This window comes from Lontra canadensis, unplaced genomic scaffold, assembly GCF_010015895.1.
Source record: "Lontra canadensis isolate GAN:19392208 unplaced genomic scaffold, GSC_riverotter_1.0 scaffold61, whole genome shotgun sequence".
NCBI lineage: Eukaryota > Metazoa > Chordata > Mammalia > Carnivora > Mustelidae > Lontra > Lontra canadensis.
Window position 1 is genome coordinate 7,082,766 of NW_022631055.1, and position 21,370 is coordinate 7,104,135.

The following is a 21,370-nucleotide window of genomic DNA, read 5'->3' on the forward strand; positions in this document are numbered from 1 at the left end:
GGGAGTATAAATAATAGCCCCCAAGGATACCCAAACACAGAATCAAAAGGTTCTTCAAGTGAGAGCAACCACTCTTTTTACATAATAGATATGCTATGAAGGAAAAAGAAAAAGCCACATGAAATGTAAGATTTGAAATAAATACTACTCAACCATGTGAGTTATTCATTTCTTCTCTCCTACAATTCAAGCTACATGGTAGAAAGATTTGAAAACCCCAGTGCTACTCCAACTTCCCTACCAAAACCTGACAAATTAAAAGAGGAGAGAATATGTGACCCCAAAGTAGTCAGAAGTAATTACTTGATACCTATCCAGACTGATCCAGTGTGGTGGAGAATAAATCAAGCAAGGCTGTTAAGCTCTTCTCAGATGATTTACTAAATATATGCTATGGGTCTGCACTTGGGTTTCACTTATTCTTTCTGTTCAATAGATACAGACTGAGGACCTACTAGGAGCTAGAAGCTATGACATGTTCAAACAAATATTAAGAGCAATAGACGGGGGAAGGAAAACTAAAGCCATAATTACAGTGTGTTACATTACAGACTATAGAATCAGGTGTCATGGGCACAAACTCAGCTAGGTTGTGTCAGAATCAGTGTTATAGTGAAAATGACATTGAGTCTTCAAGGAAAACCAGGAGTTTAACTAATGGGATACGGGAAAGGAAGAAAAAATCATTCCAGATCAATGAATAGCATATACAGAGGTATGAAAGGTTAAGGAGATCAAATAAGCAGTTGGAGAGAGGGATCAAAAAAAGAAAGACAGTATTAAAGACATAAGCTTTGTTTTTCATGCTATCTAGCACAATGTGGGGAAAGTCAATTTTTTTTTAATTATAATTTTAAAAAATCTACCTTCCTTGGGCAAAAACTCACAAATGACTACATACTGGTGACTGAGCCAATATGACCTTGAGAGGTCATTTCAAATAAGAAAGAAAGAAATCTGTTCTTTCAATTTCTGTCTGTAGAGTCTTAGACAACTTCCAGGCTCTTGAAGTCCACCTCTTCCAGCAAGACTTCCAGGATTTCCACTATCCAACCAGAGTCATTGTAAAGGGGGGAAGGAAATGTGTTTTAGCGATGAAATTGAATAGAGGAAATTATGCATTCCCATAGTTATCTATAAAATTGCCTTGTTTCTAAATCCTTCATATGCAGATCATACAATAATTTTTTGCACTGGTAAGATAAAGTGGGTGATGGATGTAAGCTCAAACAGGTTTCCATCACTTAAGAACTGTGTGACTTGGGGGAAGTCACATAACCTCTCTGGACATCATTTCTGGTGTTGCTACAAACACCCAGCAAATTTGTTGTGAAGTTTAGACATGACTGGAGGGAGGGCGCCTGTCACAGGGTCTAGCCTATAATGGGCCTCTCCTTGGGGCAGTTGCTGTACATCATCATAGCCCTTTCATTCATTCAACAAATCTGTTTTAGAAAGTTCACATGTGGGGCACCTGGGTGGCTCAGTCAGTTAAGCATCTACCTTCCACTCAGGTCATGACCTGGGGTCCTGGGATCCAGCCCCATGTGCAGCTCCTTCCTCAGCGGGAAGTCTGCTTCTCCCTCTCCTTCTGCCCGCCACCCACCCCATTCGTGCTCTTTCCCAAATAAATAAGTAAATGTTTCTTCTCTCCCTCTGTCCCACCCTGCTGTGCTCGCTCTCTCTCTCTCTCAAACAAATAAATAAGATCTTTAAAGAGATAGAGAGAGACTTAACAGGAAGCCAGGAATAGAAAAATAAATCTGAACTGGATTTTGCTCTCTAGGACGTTACAGTATGTAGTGGAGAAAGAGAACAGACTCAAATAGCTATACTGTAAGGAAAAAAGTGGTCACTACCAAGAAAAATACAGAGAAATTATTTGGGAATTTGAGGGAACAGAGGTTACTTGTGGGGAGGGAGTTGGTGGGACAGAAGGAAGAAGAATTTGGGGCTGAGAACCAAGGAGAGGAAAAGCATCTGAGCGGGGCATAGTATCCGTCTGCTCCTCTCACAGATGAAATAAGAGAAGTTCCTGGAAGGGACAAATCTCGCTCAACTTCACACTCAGTTACCGCAGAGCCTGGGTGAGAATTCGGAGCTCCCTACTCCTTGTCCAAAGCATTCACCAGGACCACCCTCTCCTTCCTGTAACTAGAGGAGAGGGCCGGCCGGGGGTAGCTGCAGAAGCGAGGAGGTGGTGGGGTCGCTGGCCGCTCCCCCAGGTCGAGGCAGAGCAGTCTCAGCAGCCGAGGCCGGGCGGGCGCGGGAGAGGGGGTGGGCAGAGCGAGGGGCGGGGAGAGGGGCGCCGGCGGCCCTCCCGGGCTGGCCAGGGCACCCGGCCCGCCGCCAGAGCCCACGCTCAGGCTCGCCTGCCATGGGGCGGCGATTGCCCGCGCTGCTGGCGCTGCTGCTGCTGCTGCGGCGGGCGCTTCCCGGGGCGCACTGCCCGGAGCCCTGCAGCTGCCCGCCCGACGGCGCCCTGCGCTGCCCCGGCCCGCGGGCCGGCCTCACCGGACTGTGAGTACGCGGCGCCCCGCCCCGGCACCCTCGCTTGCTCCGGGCCACCTCGTTTCCCTACTCTTTGGCCCTCTTTACCTGGAAGCTTGGGAAAAAAAGGCTTCGTCCTATCAAATTCCACCTTTTAAAGTGGTGAGAAGGCAAAGTTTGGGAACTATCTTTGCCAACCAGTGCCACGCCTTGGGTGGGGGCCCTGTCGCTGCGTACCCTGCAGCCTCTGGTGGCCCCAGACCCGCAATTTCCCGATTTACCCCGTTGGGGCTGGGGCAAGGGGCGTGGAATTGCCCAGAAGCCACGGAGGGGGGGAAGGCCCGCTCCCTGCAGCTGCTGGAAGGGGATCGGTTGTGATGCTTCTCAATCAGCAGTTGTCCATGTCTTTGACCTTTGCGCCAGCCAGCTTGTTGAAGGTTACCGTGACCTCCGGCACCCTGAGCTCCTCTAGGCATGTGGTGGCGCGCCCTTTGGCAAGGGGTGACCTAGTCACTCAACCCGGGATTGTTGGCTGGCCCCGTTTCCCAACCAGTGCCGATGTGCGCCTTAGTAAGTTTACAAGCCACAGCTTTGCCCCTTCCCAGATGCACTTGCATCTCTATCTGGTTGTCTGATCAAGGTGTGCCTTGTGTTACACCTCCCACACACCACCCAGGCCTCCCCTTTACAAAGGTGATTAAAAGAATTGCACACATCAGCAAGCAGGTGGAGGAAGTTGTTTCCTGAAGCGATGGGTTGAAGAGACCAGGGGCCTTTAGTGCTAGTGTATCAGTGTCACCTGGTCTCTCTTCTTTGATTTAGAAAAAGGTACCACACAAACGGGCTCCTGGGGGGCTCAGTCAGTTGAGCATCTGCCTTAGGCTCACGTCATGATCTCAGGGCCCTGGGATCCAGCCTTGCATTGGGCTCCCTGTTGGGGGGGATGGGGTCTGCTTCTCCCTCCCCCTCTGCCCCTCCCCCCAGCTTGTTCACTCTCTCTCCCTCTCTCTCTCCCTCTCTCTAGTGAATAAATAAAATCTTTAACAAAAAAAGAAAAGAAAAATGTACCACACATCATATGATTATATTTACATGAAATGTCCACATAGAAAGCAGATCAGTAGCTGCCAGGTAGGGGTGAAGGCCCAGGGACTGCTAATGGCCGTGGCTTCTAGGGGTAACAAAAATTACTTAGCATTCTATTGTAGTGATGACTGCACAACTCCACAGACATACTAAAAACCATTGCACTGTACACATTAGATGGGTGAATATTATGGCATATGAATTATATTTCAATAAAGTTGTTAGAAGAAAAGAAGAAAGACAAGAACTATAAAAGTATCCAAAAGACACTAGGTTGGTGGAGACTGGTGTTTTATTCTAACCAGTGGCAGCAATGAATTTCCATTCTTGGGGAGGAAAGAGGCAATCCCCCACCATTTCTTTGGGCCCCAGCAGTCTGTCAAGAGTCCACTCCATGAAGGGAATTCCCCCTCTCTCCTGAGGAGCTGAGCCTCTCCCCTGAAGAAGTTAGTGGCCTTCATGGTGTGCCTGGGTGACTCTGTCAGTTAAGCATCCCATTCTTAATTATCATTTCAAGGTGTGATCTCAGGGTGGAGAAAGCCAGCCCCATATCAGCTCCAGCACTGGGTGTGAAGCCAGCTTAAGATTCTCTCTCTCGGGGCGCCTGGGGGGCTCAGTGGGTTAAAGCCTCTGCCTTTGGCTCAGGTCATGATCCCAGGGTCCTGGGATCGAGCCCCGCATTGGGCTCTCTGCTGAACGGGGAGCCTGCTTCCTCCTCTCTCTCTCTCTGCCGGCCTCTCTGCCTACTTGTGATCTGTCTGTCAAATAAATAAATAAAATCTTTAAAAAAAAAAAAAAAAAGATTCTCTCTCTCCCTTGACACCTCGTGGCTCAGTCAGTTAAATGTCTGCCTTCAGCTCAGGTCATGATCCCAGGGTCCTGGGATTGAGTCCCACATCGGGCTCCCTGCTCAGTGGGAAGTCTGCTGCTCCCCTTGCTTGTGCTCTCTCCCTCTTTCCCTCTTTCTCTTTCTCTCTCTCTCTGTCTCTGACAAATACATAAAATAAAATCTTTTAAAAAGTGCTCACTTCGGCAGCACATATACTAAAATCTTTAAAAAAAAAAAAAAAAGATTCTCTCTGTCCCTCTGCCCCCTCCCCTCCCAAGAGTGCTCTCTTTAATAAATAAATACATAAATAAATAAAGATAAAGTTAGTGGCCTTCAGAAAATGTTTGCAGTTGAGAGATACAGTTTAAAGATTGAGGGGTTTATATTCATTAGTTTCCATTAATTATCTGTCAGCTCAATTCCCTGAAGGCGAGGACCATGCTGATAGAATTGGTTTCAATCAATCCACAAATTTATGGAAACTGCCTTCTAAGTCCCAGCCCTTGTCCTTCCCTGACAAACCTCCCATCTTGCTCTTATGAATGATTGTGCCACTAACAGCCTTTCTCATTCCGCCAGCACTTATCAGACAGACTTCAAGAAACTGAGGTCCAAAGAGATGGACTAACCTGACCAAGGTCCCCTTTTGCTATTGAGTACCAAAGACTATTAACTGTGTTTTTATATTTGCTTGTCTTTGTAAGAAAGTTACATTTTCCTAAACTCACACACACACACACACACACACACACACACACACATGCACTATGGAAAATATGCAGGATTGAGAAAAGGTTTTGTTCGTTTTTGTCGTCAAAGAGCAGTAAGAGAAGGAAGACATGGAGGACAGACCGAAGATAGGAGGGCTGGGAGAGAACATATTTGATCGAGTAAGATCTCTGTGAGGGTGGGAGTGTCAGTCTCAGATCACAGGGGAAGGGTTAATCTTAGAGAGGGGATGCTCCTGAGTCCTGGGGGATGGATAAATGTGTAACTTCGCATTGAGGCAGAAGACAGGAAAAGTGAACAGCTTCATACTGAAGTCCTCTTTCCTTGGTAATGAGTGAATGAAATGGGAGACAGTAATTACAAGATAGGGAAAAAATGCTATGTATAACAAATTATCAGGAGCTCATCAGAAGAAAGGTGAAATCATGAATAAGGCACCCAGAAGAAGAGAGAGGTCTTACATGAAGTCATGCACAGGGTCGGACTCTGCAGAAAGAAGGGGAGCACTCTTGTTTCTGGCAGTTGGAGGAGCCAGGTACTACAGCACAGCATTTCAGAATTCATCACTGGCCCCTCAGTAGATGCTAGTTTGTATTTTAATCTTCCAGGCCTTGGAAGTCTGCCTTGTAAGACTTCCACCTAAATTCCACTATTTGGCTTAAAAAGGGGAAATAAAGATACATGGATTATAATTGTCATTGACAACCCACTGTTTGCAAATTTTGAAAAGGGCACTATTCAATCACTCATATCTTTCTACCTCTTCCATGTTTTATTAAAAACTTAAATATGTAAAATCAAATATGTGATACAAAGAATAGCCTCCCACGTGTTCATTCATTCTAATTGGGGGGAGGGAAAGAAAAGGAAAAAATGATTTAAAACATTTCCTTTTCCTTTTTTTATTAGTCTCAGACATCTGGAAGGAAAGGGAAAAAATTTTTTTCACCTTGCCCATGGTTATATTAAGATCTTTGTCTCTATGACAACAGAAAGGTTGATCTTCTTGATATGGAAACAGCTTCTGAAAAATCTGTTAGTTAGAAAATGCTAATAATAATAATGGCAATTTATTTTTTCCATGTCATGCCTACTGAACAGACATTAAACCTTAAACTTTATTATAAGAAATAATCCAAAGACTTTGGAAGGATAAAATGTGCTGTATCTATCAATCTAATATTACAAGAAGATGTTAGGCTCCTGACATATTTCCTGAATGTTTCTCCTTCTCGTAGCTTCAGTGAAAATCAGGGTCCAGAACAATGTTCAATGCTGTAGAGGGATGTACGGGTGGAGGGCACGGTCCCAGTCCCTAGAGGAGCCCACAATCTAGATAGAAACACACGCAAGAGAGTTATGTGGTCAGAGAGAGAGGTAACAAGGGTCTAGGAATTCAAAGAACAAAGCAATTACTATGGACTGAAATCTCCAAGGAAAGGCTGCACAGATGAAGGATTGTGGGGCTGAACCTTGAAGGAGAGAAAGGAAGAAGAGTCCCAGTGGAAGAACCACAGGTTAGACTAGATTCAGATTCCTTGCTGAGAAGCAAAGAATAAAGTTGAATGGATTCGAGCTTTTTAAGCTTCTCCTAGGCCCTTTGGGGAATTTTTTTAAAGGAAAATACAAAATCATCAGAAATACTCACATTATCCAGAGCATTGTGCAAAAAGAAAAAAAAAATCCCAATATATAGTCCTTAACTAATAAATATTCAGTCAGTCATTCTTGAACAACTGATTACAAAGACATTAAGTAAAAATCATGACTTGGAGTCATGTCCCCTTGAAGCTTTCTCCAACGTCTCCTCCCTCCCATACAAGCATCCTTTGATACTCTGTACTTACCTATATCTTTGCACATACCCTGCCATAATGTAACCTTTTATTCAAAATAAGCCTCTTCTGGGAGATCAGGGTTTCCCAACTTCAGCACAACTGACATTTGGAGCCAAACAATCATTTGTGAGGGAGGGCTGTTTTGTACACTATAGGATGTTTAGCAGCTTCCCTGGCCTCCACCCATTAGATGCCAGTAGTGCTGCCGTCCCGAATTATGACAAACCAAAATGGCTCTAGACATTTGCCCAAATGCCCCATGGGAGGCAAGATTCACCCCTACCTCTGGTTTTGAATCACTGTGCTAAAGTGAGAACCACAACCACTTGAAGAGATCCTAGTCAACTTAAGAATCCCAGAATTTGATGGGTATTATGATTCACATTCAGCACATATTCATGTGTTTCTTCAGCTACTGTGATTATCAAACTGAGTAGACAGCTGAATAGGAACAATGAACCAACGCACACACAAACAAAAATGTATATTAGTTAGCATGTACTGCATCTCAATGTCATTTAAAAAATCTCCATCATAGAGGACAGGGAGGTGAGGAGATGATATGGGTAGTGTAGGGAGTTCTTTGTGTTATATCAATGCCTAGTTTCCAGATTTTGCAGACCCCCCAGTCTGTCCTTTGAATGGGCATAGTAAATGTATCCACTTCAAAGAACCAAAACTAGAAGCTTACCCATATGAGTATATCCCATCCAAATTGCTTTGATTTTTGTTATTTGTTTATTTTAACTCACTTACTAGAGAAAAATCAGTCTTCAACCCAGGATCCATTAAAACCAACCAAAGCAATCCCCTAGGAGCCCAGACTGAGACCAATGGGTTCCCAGTCAAGGGTACAAGGTAAGAGTTTACAAAACATGGAAAAAGCATACCAAGTTCTTGCAAGTACAACAGCTTGGCCCTGCCCTCAGCTTCCACGCAGCTGGGCCTGACCAAAAACAAAAACAAAAACAAAACAAAACAAACAAACAAAAAAAAGCTCAATTCATAAAGCTCCCGTCTCAGCTCCCAACACCACCACTCCCACACACCTAACAAAAGCAAAGGCCCAAAGTAGAGGTTATCCTGAACCTCAGTTCTGACTCAAGTCTCCCAATGACACCTTCAAGGCAATTCTTAAACCTGGCTGTGCCTATGAACAGACTCCTTGGAGGAAACTTTGCAAGGACCAAATTTTATTAGTTTAAAAATCATCTTTCTGGGGACAGTAAATGATGACCCCTAGCAGGACACTAAAAAAGCAAACAACAGAGTTCCCAAAATCTCAGTGCAAGTGTAGAGCCAAAAGTGGTTCATACACCAATTCCTTTGGCATCAGACCCAGCATCCTCCTTGGAGAGCAATAATTCCTTGTGTTTTCTCCTGCCCTATTCTTTTTTATTTCAAAAGCAGTAAGTCAGATTAATTCAGGGCTCCAGTTCTGCTCCTTCACCCCCTCTATCTTCTTCCCAAGCCTCTCAGTTTGGCTTCTTTTCAGGTCTTGAAATGAGGCACAAAAGCTTTTCTTCCAAAATGTAATCTGCCAGACTGGCTGCATCAGACAGTGTCTTGGCCATGGGCAACTATAATCTTACCCATGGAACTTTAAAGTCATGTGAATAGTGGTGGTAGAGAGACCCTGATGCTCATTTCCAGACCCAAGGGGGCAGGCTCCATGGAAGCATATGTATTCTGTTCTGGCAGCTCCCCTTGGCGTGCAAAAAATCTTATTTAATGCAGATTTTAGCAAATTTCTCACCAGCTATTTTTTTAAAGAGGAGAATTAAAATAATCCCACCCACCAGGCAGGTGGGCTTTCTGACTTGGTAGGCAGCTTCTAACAGCTTCTCTCTATGGGCTTCATTCCCCCCAGCTTCTGCCTCACAGGGAGAGGACACCCCCTCCCAGTCAGCAAACAACTCACAGCTGCGCTCTGTGTGGTCCTGAACAACAGCTTAATGCCACCTGAGCCAAACCCAGAAAAGTCCAATTTAAAAGTAAAACTCAGCTTTCAGAATGAAGCTCCCCCTCCCCCGCTGCTATGACATTTGTCCTTGACTCTGATGAAATGAGGTGGCTCCTGGGTTCCTAATTCTACCTCAGGAGCAGCAGCAGACAGGATTTCTGAGCCCACAGGGGTAGGGCTGATCTGGTATGACAAGGTAGGGTCCACTGCAGCCTTCCCATTACCTGAACTGATCAACAGGATAAAGACCAGGCAGACTGGAGTTCTAGCACAAGGTCTCCTTCCCTTAATTTGCACCATGGGTTTGGGCTAGTGATAAAACCTCTGTGCTGTCTATAAAAGGGGCGAGATGGTTCCTGCCCCTGAGCAGGGCTGACTGTGGTGAAGATAAATGTGCTGGCAGAGCCAAAAGTACCAGGAAATAAAGGTTCCACCTAACTACAACGTGTGATTGTAACGATCTGATGGTACAGAGAAGACTACAAACCCACAGCTGGTGAATGAGGTTGAACAGAAAATACATATCCTCCAAGGGGCAAGCCTAGTGGAATAGTTTTGTTCCTGGGAGGTGATAATTAGAGAAAATGACCCCCGAGGTCTTCTCAACCTGGAAGGTGAATAAGTTAGAATCTCAAAATAGCAGAGCTCATTATTGCCTGGAGTCTGATATGCTAGTCTTCTCAGCACAGGCTGAGCTGCCTTTGAAACATGCCTCCTAACACCTGATTAGAGGCTGTTTTCTACTGTACAACCGGATTAGTCCTGTGTATTCGGCTAGAGCATCTGACCTATTCTGGGTCCTTTCTTTTCTCCATTCCCCATCCCAAGGCTCTGGCTGACACACAGAAGACCTGCTGACTGTCTGGGAATTACATACTGAAGTGTCTAAGACAACATGCAGAACCCACAGACACTGCCCCTGCCCTCCAAGAGCTTCTAGTCTTCAGCCATAGGAGAGAGAGGTTTAGTTCTCAGATGACTGCAGAGACAAGCAGGAGGTGAGGAAGCTTATAAACCAAGTCTGGTAGGAGTTCAGAATAGGGGGTCATCGCTTCTAGTCTGAGTAAGGAAGAAACTTCAGTGGAGGCATGGCTCGAGCTGTAGTTCTCAGAGTCTCTTTCTCTACGGGGACAGCCAGACCAGTGCGGCTATCCCAGAAGCCTGGTCCTACTCTCTGACACGGGCTTAGAGAAGCCACAGGCGAATCACTGTCCAGAGCCCTCTGCTCTCTCACTGACCACCAGCACACTCCCCCTGCTATGGGTCCTCAATGGAACGGAGGCTTACTTCCCCCTGGAAACGGAGGCAGAGCTCCAGTTAAGGCTTTTCTTATTTGTAAGCACTGGAAATCAGCTCTGACCAACTGAATCATCAGAGTTTAACCGGACAGAAGAATAAGGAGGAAGGCAAAAGGATATGCAGGATCCCAAGAGCATTTGGCGTTTTAGCAGCAGGAGGTCAGTTCCCATTCCTCTAGATTCCACCTTTACAATGAGTCAGCTCCACAGTCCTAGCACAAGTTTGAAATTCCCAAGAGAGAGAATCTGCCTGCGCAAGAGCAAAGGAGCAACAGTCAAGGAGATGCTCCACCCAGACGCAACCAGCAATGAGGCGCTTCTACAGAAGGGGCATTTTTGAGCAACATAACCACACAAATTGGGATCCACCAGAGCTGAGGAGCTGGTGAAGAGTGAAGGCACTCATGCCAGTAATTTCAGGCGCTTCATTATTTTTTTAAAGATTTTATTTATTTATTTGAGAAGGAGAGAGAGAGAGAGCATGAGCAGGGTGAGGGCAGAGGGAGAGGCAGACTCCCTACTGAGCAGGGAGTAGGACGCAGGACTCCATCCCAGGACCCTGGGATCATGACCTGACCCGAAGGCAGACACTTAACTGCCTGAGCCTCATTTCAGGAACTTTAAATCTATCCTCAAATTAATTAAAAGTATGTAGTATATCAGTTGCAACCAGCTTTTACAGGCTTATTTAAAAAAAAAGAAAAAAGAAAAGTTTGTAAGTGTCTGGAACAGGAGCCTGTAATGAAAGAGTTTCCTGAAGCATACCTTCAGTGTCACTGTCCTGACAACATAATATTCTCGGCTTCTAAAAAATACTTTTGAGAAATGATTACAGATGATACAGACATTCCCTGGGGAGAATTCAACATGTAATTTTATTTACCAGAGTTATTCTTGTCATGTTATATTATTGCTAGAAGAATTCAGTTTAAGGGGTAAAGATTGGGTTATTTGGCTTTGTGTCTGTAGAAAACTTTAAATGGGTTTTGAGGTAAGGGCTTAGATGTGTTTACCATTCTCCTCGGAGGCTTTATATCTTTAATTTAGTTGTTGCACAAATGACTTGGAAAATCTATTATCCAGGTAATCTTCTTGAAAATTTTGGTTCACACTATAATTCATAAGCTCCTCACAGCTTCTTGGGTGCTCCAGAAAGTCTGTCTTGGAGGAGTCACCCAAATTACACTTTGCCATGGGAGGGTTCCAACTGACTGAACTTTTTAAAGTCAGTGAGCAAATGAGAGCTCTGCAGAGTGGTTCTCTAGGGTTGTAACATTTAATGGAAAATTGTTCTTTATCATTTTTTAAAAGGGCTGTCAGGTGACACCTGTAAGAAATACCTGATCCCAAAAGAAAGATACCAAGTGGGAATATTTACCCTCCCTCTCAGTTGTCCTATCTATAATCAGCAGAGAGTTGAGTCAGGGAAAAGTCACAGATATTTTATAGATTAAAGAGTGACCTATGACAAATAGAAGAGTCCATTCCAATGTACTGAACCCACCAGCCCCTCACGCCCACTAATCCTCTACCCTTGACAAGGAAGTTAGAGTTGTTGCTAGAAGTCACTGCGTTAGCTTGAATCCTTTGCAGTAAGCAGCTGTGGATTAAAAGTATTCACTGTGCTTTTATCTTGTGCTAGATGCTATATTAGTACTATATAAACGGTCCCTTATCTAATCTCAAAAATCACTGGGGTAGTTAGTATCATCATTATCTTATGAGTGAAGCTGTGATTTGAATGCAAGTAGTCTGGCTCCGGAGTCCAGTCTTCACTGCCCCACGAGGCTGCTTCCAGAGAGAAAGCACATGCCATTGGTAATGACGGCATATTCTGCAAAGTACAGAGCCTCTGAGAGAGACCTTTAACCAAGGGTAGAAGCTGACCAGCAGAGAAGGGTGGATGTGCCAGATGGTGGAGACACTGTGAATGAAGGCAGAAAAGGTAGAGGCAAGTTCAGGAACCACAATAGGGTGATTTGTCCACAGTGGCACGGTCCAGCAAAAATATAACATCAGTCACAGGTGTGATCTTCATTTTCTAATAGCCAAGTTTAAAGAGCTTTTAAAAAGTGAAATCAATTTCAGTGAAATAGTTCATTTAATCTCCATGTATAAAATATTATCATTTTAACATGTAATCAGTACAAAAGCTATTCATGAGATACTTTATATTCTTTTTCTTTCTGAGTCTTCAACAGCTAGTGTATATGGTACACTTTCAGTGCATCTCAATTCAGATCTGCTGTGTTTCAAGGGCTCAATGGACACATGTGGCTTGTGGCTGCCTGACTGGACAGCACAAGTTGAGTGTGTGGATTATGTGAGAGAAATAGTGGGTGACAGGACCGGCAAATGAAGTTTAAACCTTTATTTGAAGGGCCTGAATACAGGGCTGAGACACGTGTAGATAGTAGGCAGGCCAAGAAAAGATAACTGACTATGATAGTAACATGGTGGGAGTTACCAGGAAAATTAATCTAGACCTGTTAGGGGAAACCCAGTGTGGGGTGAGGGTAAACCAGGTCAGGGACTAGTCAGAGTGGAGAAAAGAATGCTCAAGAAATTTGGAAGTGGGAAAGGAATAAAGGAGCTGGAAGCAAGAAACCCTTGTGAAGGCAGGGTCCCCAGAGAATGGGTGTTCAGTGGTGGAACAGAGGAAACATTCATATGGGGTATGAATGGGGTACCTGGTACATTCTCAAATTAATAGTACAGAGGGGGGAAAAAAACTGAGTAGTCTTTCTTGCTGAGGAGGGTAGGAGAGAGAAAGACAACCCACTCTGGTAGGCTCATGGAGGAAGAGGAATTTAAGCAGCATCTTTGAAGTTGAAGACTATGAGCACATGCCCTCCAGAAGTTGATGGTTCTGTCAGAAGGCTATGTTTTCACCGGAGAAGCAGAGGATTGTTTAGTAGAGTCTATCAGCAAAAGCCCTAAAGGAACAGCACTGGTGTGCTTCGATTAGTGAAAGACATAGCACTGGACCAGAAACAAAGTGACCTATGTTCTAGTCCAGATCTGCCACAGAATTGCCACATGGTTTCAGGGAAATCATTTTGCTTTTCCTAGCTGAAGATTCTTTGTCTATAAAGTGAGGGGCTGGACCAAATCACTGGTCAGCAGCCCTTTCTTCTGATTCCTTGAGCCTAATACAGTAAGTGTTTAAAGGAGTGGTCAGTCAAAAACACCTCAATGTATTTTTAAGGAGCATTCCAAATTTCCAGATGTAAAACTGGACAAATTGCTTGTCCATCTATACTGACTTCATATTTCAGGTAATATTGACATCTCAGCTCCCTGTAGGTAAATGTTGAAGACAAGAGGCCAATAAATGAAGACATACCTAGTAATGAAGTTACCAAGTGGATCGATACATTTGAAAACTCAATGATTTAAAATCATTTAGAAAGGGAGAAGCCACTTTTACTTCCCAAGATGAAAGCAAGTTTATTATAATTACCGAGCAGCTTTGAAAAGAACACAGACATTCTTAAGTCTCTGTTGAATTTAGATCAAGGTCTTATGTAATAAATACAAAAGCATTAACATTCTTTTAAGTAAGGTAATGCTTCCACCTCCTATTTCAATGAGTTCATTAGGCAAAAAGCTTTGAGCATCTCCAATTTATTTTTTCCTCCTTCTGATCTGGTAGCATTTTAAAATTCAGAGTCTATAGCTCTAGCAATAAACTAATTGTCTGCGAAAGATGGATGGATGTTTGTAGCTTTCGTAAATCGATAATATAGATGGCTTTTCTAAATAATTAGAAGGAAGTGAATAAAAATATTTCATTTCTGCTATGCTGGGCAGAAAGACAGGTAAAGGCTCTGACAGGATACCTAGGACTCCACCCAGTCTTTGGGGCCTTCTTTGGTGCAAGACTTTTTCCCAGGCTCTCACCTTCTTCTGGCCGTGCTCAGCCCCCAGGCTTCAGAAGGTGATCCTAACTTGGAAACCCTGATGCAATCCAAGCTTTTAAAGACCAAGGGGAGGAGGGGAACCTACAGTTGCCATTGACTTCATGTGAAATCTGTCTTTAAAAGGAGAGAGTGCATCTATTGGAACTGTATTTTCCACTCACCTAGGGAGTTTGCTGTTTAAAGGAACTGTCCTTGGAATTCTTTTGTAGGACAAAAAGCCCTTTGATAATGCAAATGGATCCCAACTGATAGGGTTTTATAAGCAAGGATTTCTAAATCCTGGATTTCACTGAGGGGGGACACAGTCCTCCTGACTCTGAAATTCGTCAGCTAACATTATTTTGAGGGTTCCTTAACAAGCCAGTGAGCTGGGCAAACTGGTTCCTTCCAAGGTCATCTGTGTTTTTAAACCCTGAAGAAAAAAGTAAGAAGGGTTCAAGCCCTACCTCATGAGTATTCAGGAGACATTAGGAACAATTAAGGAGGACCTGATAATATGGCATCCTTTTCAGGGTGATTGAGTTTATGTAAATGCTATTTGCTTATCTGTAAATTGTCCCTTGGTGCTGAGTTCTGACACAAAATGCTCTGGTGGCTTGGCAATTGGGGTTGGCTGCGAAGGTGTCCAGGTCAAAGAGTGCATGGGAAGGAGCTCTGAAGGTGGGATGGCCCTTCTAACTAGTCCGACCTTGAGGCAAAGGGGTCAGGCCCTCACCCTGCATTGACCAGTCATTGGATGCATGCTGCCCAGGAGAGAAGAGGTGATCTTGGATGAGGCTGCAATATTAGGCTGAGGGTAATTCCAGGGAAACAACTATTTAGGAGCGTCCTCTGTCCCCCTTCCCAGCCTCTGGGGGAATGAGTGCCTCAGTCCTGAAGGGTGATTTTGGCAGCCAATCACAGCATCCTCTCTAGGAACTAACCCAGCTGTACCGGGTCGCCCCACAAAGAGACTCCATCTATGCCAGGGGCCCAGATTGAAAGTCAGAACCCAGCAATGAGAGCTACAATGATGAACCTAACCATATAGCAGTTAGGAACTCTTCTGGGTCGGTAGTGTTTTTTAAGAAGCAGAGACATAGGGATCAGGATATGGTGACTGAAGAGAAGGGCGAGAGGGGCTCCACTCCTAGGTGGACTCTGGGGAGACCAGGCAGGCTACAGGATAAGGACTCAAGGCAAAAACAAGCACCAACATGGTGTCAGGGGAAGCAAGTATAATTCAAGACATCGCAGGTGTACTCCTGCCTTCCAAATATTGTTAAGTTTAGTGTAAACAATGCAGCAAGACATAGGACTCCACCAGAGACATGACCAATCACAGGATGTCAGAACTAGAGTGAGTGCTGAGTTTCAATTACATCAACTTTAGCCCATAACTGGAAAGGCTGGGGAATTCCAAACAGGATTTATGAATAAATGGAGTTTGATGAAATTAAGGCAGCCTCTGTCGTCCTATCTAAGTATTTGTTTCAACATCTGTAGCACAGGCACTTGGGCAAAGTGGGATTTGGCTCTAATCCAAGTGTCACCCATGTTGTATCATCCATTCATTTAAAAATCAAAGTGTCATATAGGAAGAAGGAAAGGAAAGAAAAGGAAAGGAAAGGGAAAAGGCTGTGAAATGTAATAAAAATAAGTAGCTGGGGCGCCCCCCACCATGAACTTCTTAAACCATCTCATGGACTATTTAGGAGACAGACGGAACTCTTGACACTACAAGTTCAACCCTACGTTTGCCCAGTAGCCTGGCTCTTTACTACCATCTGAGCTGCCTAGTTTAGGACTGTCACATTCCTTGTCTGAGACAGAAAAGTCTCTGCCCCTCTTTTATTTGTCTTTGCTTTACGCATAGCTTTCATTTCCTTTCTTGACCCTGGACAGTGGAGCTGCTGAACTGTCCTTGCCCTTGATCTTTTGTCCCCAGTTCTCCTTGGCTGCTGCTCTACAGCAAATGATATTGACTAGGCTTTTCCACAGAAGTTCCTGAAGTTCACAAAACTCTTGGACTACATATAGGCCTAATTTCAAAACCAGAAAAGAAGAAAAGAAGGAAGGGGAGAGGGAAGGAAAGCAGGGGAGGACTCAATACATCAAAATAGAACTTTCATTCTTTTTCTTTTTTTGTCTCTCAGATACAGAGGGTTAAGTCGATCACACTTCTTCATGCAAGCAACGTCATCGCTGGTCCATTCAAAGTCACTCTGCTTTCAGTTATTCATTTCATCCCCTCTCTCACTTCCTTTCAACTTGCTATAGGCAAGGATCCTAATATCTGCTGAGCTGTTTTCTCTTAAAATAGCTAATATTTTGTATGTGTATACTTTTTAATTTGGCAAGTAGGATTTTATGTCATGAATTTCTTACTTGTTGCTCTCAGTACCATGATTCTAAGATCCACACAGGCTGTTCTGTGTGCCTTTAGACTCTTGTTTCTAGCTGCTGACCTATGAGTTAGGTACGTGCTGCCCACACTACCATTGTCCCACTCAGTAATGGACGCTCACTTTGCATCCTACCCCCTGCTGCCACAGTGCCGTGAAGGACATCCTTAAACTGGTTCCCTTAAGTATCACTGTCAGAATTTCTCTGGGATGTATACCAGAGGAGAATCACAGGGCTATTATGGAGACAGTTGTTCACATTGCTAAAAGTTTCTGGCCTCACAAAAGCACCCATCAGAGAAGGAGCACCTTCAAAGGCAGTACATTCAAATGGTTATTGGCACGTCTGCTCAGGAACTGCTGCCAACTGAAGATGAATCAGGAAGGCAGACATGACATCTCGAAAAAAAAAATGTAAGTCAGTGGGAAAAATAGCTTTGCAGTCATAGAACCACATTCTGCCCTTCACTTCACGAGAACACATCTAGTGGCAAAAGCTCAGTACACCTGCCTCACCCACCTGTCTCCCCATTCTCTGGCTCCCAGGCCTCATCCTCGCCCCAACCACATCCACAAAGTTACCTGCTGGTTGCTCAGTGCCTCCTTTATGGTAGGAACTTTATTTTTATTCTCATTACGGCTGCCTTTCCTGATCTGCAGCATCAACATCAACTACAAAATTTCATCGTGCACTAGGGCTGTCCTGTAGTCGCTGGGGACAGCCAGTACGAGATCTACAGCTTCTCTCACTTCTGTCCAACCTTTGCTCCTCATCCCTCATCCCTCCATCAATCAAAAGCTCTGGCAACCTTCCTGGTCAAACCTGAGCCAAACTGCTCTCCTGGGAGCCACATCGTGCTCCCTTTCTGAGGAGGAGGCTGCTTGCTGAGAGGCTCGAGCTTCTGGGTTCCATTTGCATGAATAAACAGCTCTGAAGGGTTCGTTTTAAGCTTTTATGTAAACACTCTCCAAAATATGTTCTGTACTGCATTATCCCCAGCAATAAAGATTCTGGAATCAGAATTTGGCTGTCAGTTTTATTGATGTGGCATGGAGTACAGTAGAATACAGCTTTCTCTTCTGGAAATTTATTGACTTGGCAGTGCAGAGAGCAATAAAACTGTGTTTTTAATCAGTAAGCCAAGCGGACATGATTCCAGAAGAAATATAGGAAGCAAACATGCCATCGTAAGAAGATTTCTCCCCCCGCTGTCCCTGTTCTTCTTGGATGCCCTGTTAAATAAGTTTGGGTATTGAACAATGTGTTTGGTGGGACTGTCTTCAGGAATAAAGTCAGAGGATCAAGTTTGGATTACTTCCTCTAAGTTGCACCATCTCTAAGAAACTGTTGAGTAAAAGCATCTCTGAAATGAAATTTCTCTGCATTAGTCCCTAGAGAGGAACTATGGGTAAGATGCTCTGTAGGAGAAATTGAGAGAGTGCAGCATTTCTCTTATCAAGAGAAATAAGATTACAATGCCTGTTCCTCCACCTTGCTCACTGACAGAGAGTGGGTTACCTGTATAGACCTGAAGGAAATGAAATCACCATCTCTTAAGAGATATCTGCATCCCATGTTCATTCCAGTAGTAACAACCAAGATATATAGAAACAACCAAAGGGTCCTTCATGAATTAATGAATTATTATTCATAAAATTAATGAGTACATTGAAAAAATGTGGTAAATACACACACACACACACACACACACACACACAGGGATATTTTTCAGCCATAAAAAAGAAGCCAATTATGATAGCATAGACACATCGGGAAGGCTTTATGCCAAGTGAACTAAGCCAAACAGAGAAAGACAAATACTGTATGTTATCACTTATATGTGGAATCTAAAAACAACAACAGCCAGTTTCCTACAAACAGAAGAGAATCATGGTTGCCAGGGGCTGCAGGGAGGGGAAAATGAGGAGCTATAGATCAAAGGGCACAAACTTTGAGTTCTAAGACTATGTTCTGAGGATCTAATGAAAGTAGATTTTAAATGTTCTCACCCTCTCCCAAGAAGAGTTAACCATGTGAGGTGACAGATGTGTTAATTTTCTTAATCTTGGTAATGATTCCACAATGTATGTGTGTATCAAGTCACCACACTGTACACTTTAAGTATATAGAATTATATTTGTCGTTATTCCTCAGTTAAGTTTGTGGTGGGGAGAGAAAGAGATTGGGTAAAGAGTCACATACTTTGGCTCAATATCACACCATAGAAAGAACATCTGGGCTCAGTCCACTTGGTCACGTTACTTTGTTCAGGCTACTGAGTCTCTTTGGGATCTACTTCCTCTGCTATCAAAGGGAAATACCCACCTCATACCATTGTTGAGTGGATAAAATAAGGTTATAGGTGGGTGTGCACAACTCACATAGCACCTTATACCAGTAGCAAGTCCCTTCAGAGACCATAAGACATCTCCCTGATTCAAATACACTCCTGATGCAGAAGGTGTTCTTTCCAGCAACCACGACAGTCCACTTGACAGCATCTCCCACCTCTACTTTCTTATTCCTGATACTCACTTCCCACCTGAAATGTCCTTGTTCACTCCCCCGACCTCTGCCAGTGCTTGGTCCAAAACCCTGAACCACTGTAGATGCTTGATGCTGGCTGAACATTCACCCCTCTTTGCAGATGCTTTCATCTGAGATGTCTTAACCCCAGCAGGCATACATCATCCTGTCCTGCTTTTGCTATTGCTGAGGAATTGCTCTTTTCTCAACTTTTATGTAATGCATAACTTTTGTCTCAATTCAAGAACACTCGGATTTTTCCTCTGAATACATGTGAGTGACTGAACGGAATGCCCTGTAGATGGTCCCTCAAAATGGCATGAGATGCCTATGTGATTGAGCTATCATAGCAGTCCCATGGTCTGGAGGGGAGGATGCTGAAAGGGCCTGTCTGGGGAAGACGGTATAGATCAAAACAGGAACATGTTCCTAGTTCCTAGAATCTTCCCTTCTCTGCCTGCCTGGTTTCCAATTGTATTTTCACCAGTCACTTCTCTACTGTTCTCAAGACAGCTTATTTTCTATCTTCCCAACAAGGCCTATGGGGCCACCCTCCAATGATTTATCAGCTCTTTACTTGGTGCCCAAGCCCTGTTCTTTACATGGCTTATCTTGATTAATCCTCATAACCACCCCATGAAGGAGGAATTATTATTCCAATTTAATAGATGAAGAAACCAAAATAGAGGGCTTACATAACATCCTCAGGATCAACTGGCCAGGTAATGGGAGAATGGAGATTTGAACCCAGGTGTGTCTGAGCCCAAAGTTTGGGATCTTACTTATAAAATAACATACTCTTTGATAAAGACCAAAAGTGAGTCTTGGCACATCTCTTTATCGATATGTTGGAATTCTACACCTGAATCCAGTCGTTGGAACTCTGGAGTTACATGTAGTTACATGCACACATGCACACCTACACACACACACACACACACACACACACACACACACACGTTTTATTCATTAACTTAAAAGGTACCCAGTCTTAAATATTAAACTCTTGGCTTTCCTTTCTTCTTTTCTAGATCACTCAACTATCTCCCTATCAAACTAATCCCATCTCAAGCTTTCAGAGGACTTAATGAGGTCATAAAAATGTAAGTAAGATACTGCATATCAAAAGACATTTGTAATTGGAATAATAAATTTTTTGTAAGAGAAAACATAGTTGAAAAGGGATAATTTTTCTAGGAGAGGAACTGTGTTAAAGAAACCCCAGTATTGTTATCTTTATAATACAAATAATATCTAGGGACCTTTGAAGAAAAGTATGATTTTCAAGAGTCATTAAATTCCAGATAATTAACCTTGCTTCAATGAACTGAATGCATTTTGATAAGTGATGATAAACTTCTCAAGTAGAGAAGAAAATAGATTCTAATCATAAAAATTCTCCTTCTGCTACAGCAGTTATTCCCTTGTGTCACATTTTTAGATAACACCCACACAGAAGAAAATGTGTTGGAGGTTTATTGTGCATCAGAAGATAATCTTTATATCTAAAATATAATAAGTATATGACAAAAACACAGTATTTATAGCTGTATTGATAAAAGGCCTTCATCAAAAGTGTAAAGCAACCCGATAATACAACATGATCTCACATTTCTGTCAGATGTAACTTCAATCCTTTCTCCCTGGGTCTCAGCCTCTAGGGCGTAAGACACCATACGCTAGAGAGAACTTTCTCAGGAGTCTGGTTTTTCAGCATCCTCCTTAATGTCAGCCCACGTGAAAGGACCTCAAAGGCCATTTAGTTCCTAGAGAGCATCTCTGATCTTAACAATCCATGGGGCTTTCGAAGCCAGTTTACATCACTAAAGATGCTGCATCATCAATCCTAGCTCCTTGGGGAATCTCTGACTGCTCTTTAGGGTATTAGCAAGCAATGAGGATATTAAAAATAATTCCCCCAAAATTACAGAATGACAATTTCCTTGAACCTAACCCTTACTCTTCTGCTCTCAAGTTTAAATGTTGAGTTTTGATAACTTTTAATGTGTTAAACCTCCTCATGAGAAAAGCAGCCACAGCTAAAGAAACAAACCATTAGGTACAAATAAAATGAATCAGTCCAGTCCATTATCGTGTTGTTCATAAAAGACATTAACTGCCTTAGGCTCAGCCTTTCTGTGGACTAATGCTCTCGAGTCTGAAGGCTTCAGTGAATGTTAACCTTAGAAACACTCAAATGTACAATTTGTGAATTTGAGACTTTTTTTCTCAGCTGGCAGCGAATGGTAGCTTATGTTGGGATTTCAGGGTAACAGTGACATTCCCTGCATGCCTGGGATGGT

The 21,370-nt window shown here is 43.5% G+C and overlaps 1 protein-coding gene across 1 annotated transcript in view; it reads left to right on the forward strand.

Moving 5' to 3' along the window:
• The first annotated feature begins 2,377 nt into the window (after nucleotides 1-2,377).
• LHCGR (luteinizing hormone/choriogonadotropin receptor) overlaps nucleotides 2,378-21,370 on the forward strand; it is a 52,192-nt gene continuing 33,199 nt past the window's right edge. The window contains exons 1-2 of the mRNA XM_032877835.1: nucleotides 2,378-2,520; nucleotides 20,099-20,170. Of these exons, the coding sequence (XP_032733726.1) occupies nucleotides 2,378-2,520; nucleotides 20,099-20,170 (215 nt within the window). The remainder of the gene's footprint in view (nucleotides 2,521-20,098; nucleotides 20,171-21,370) is intronic.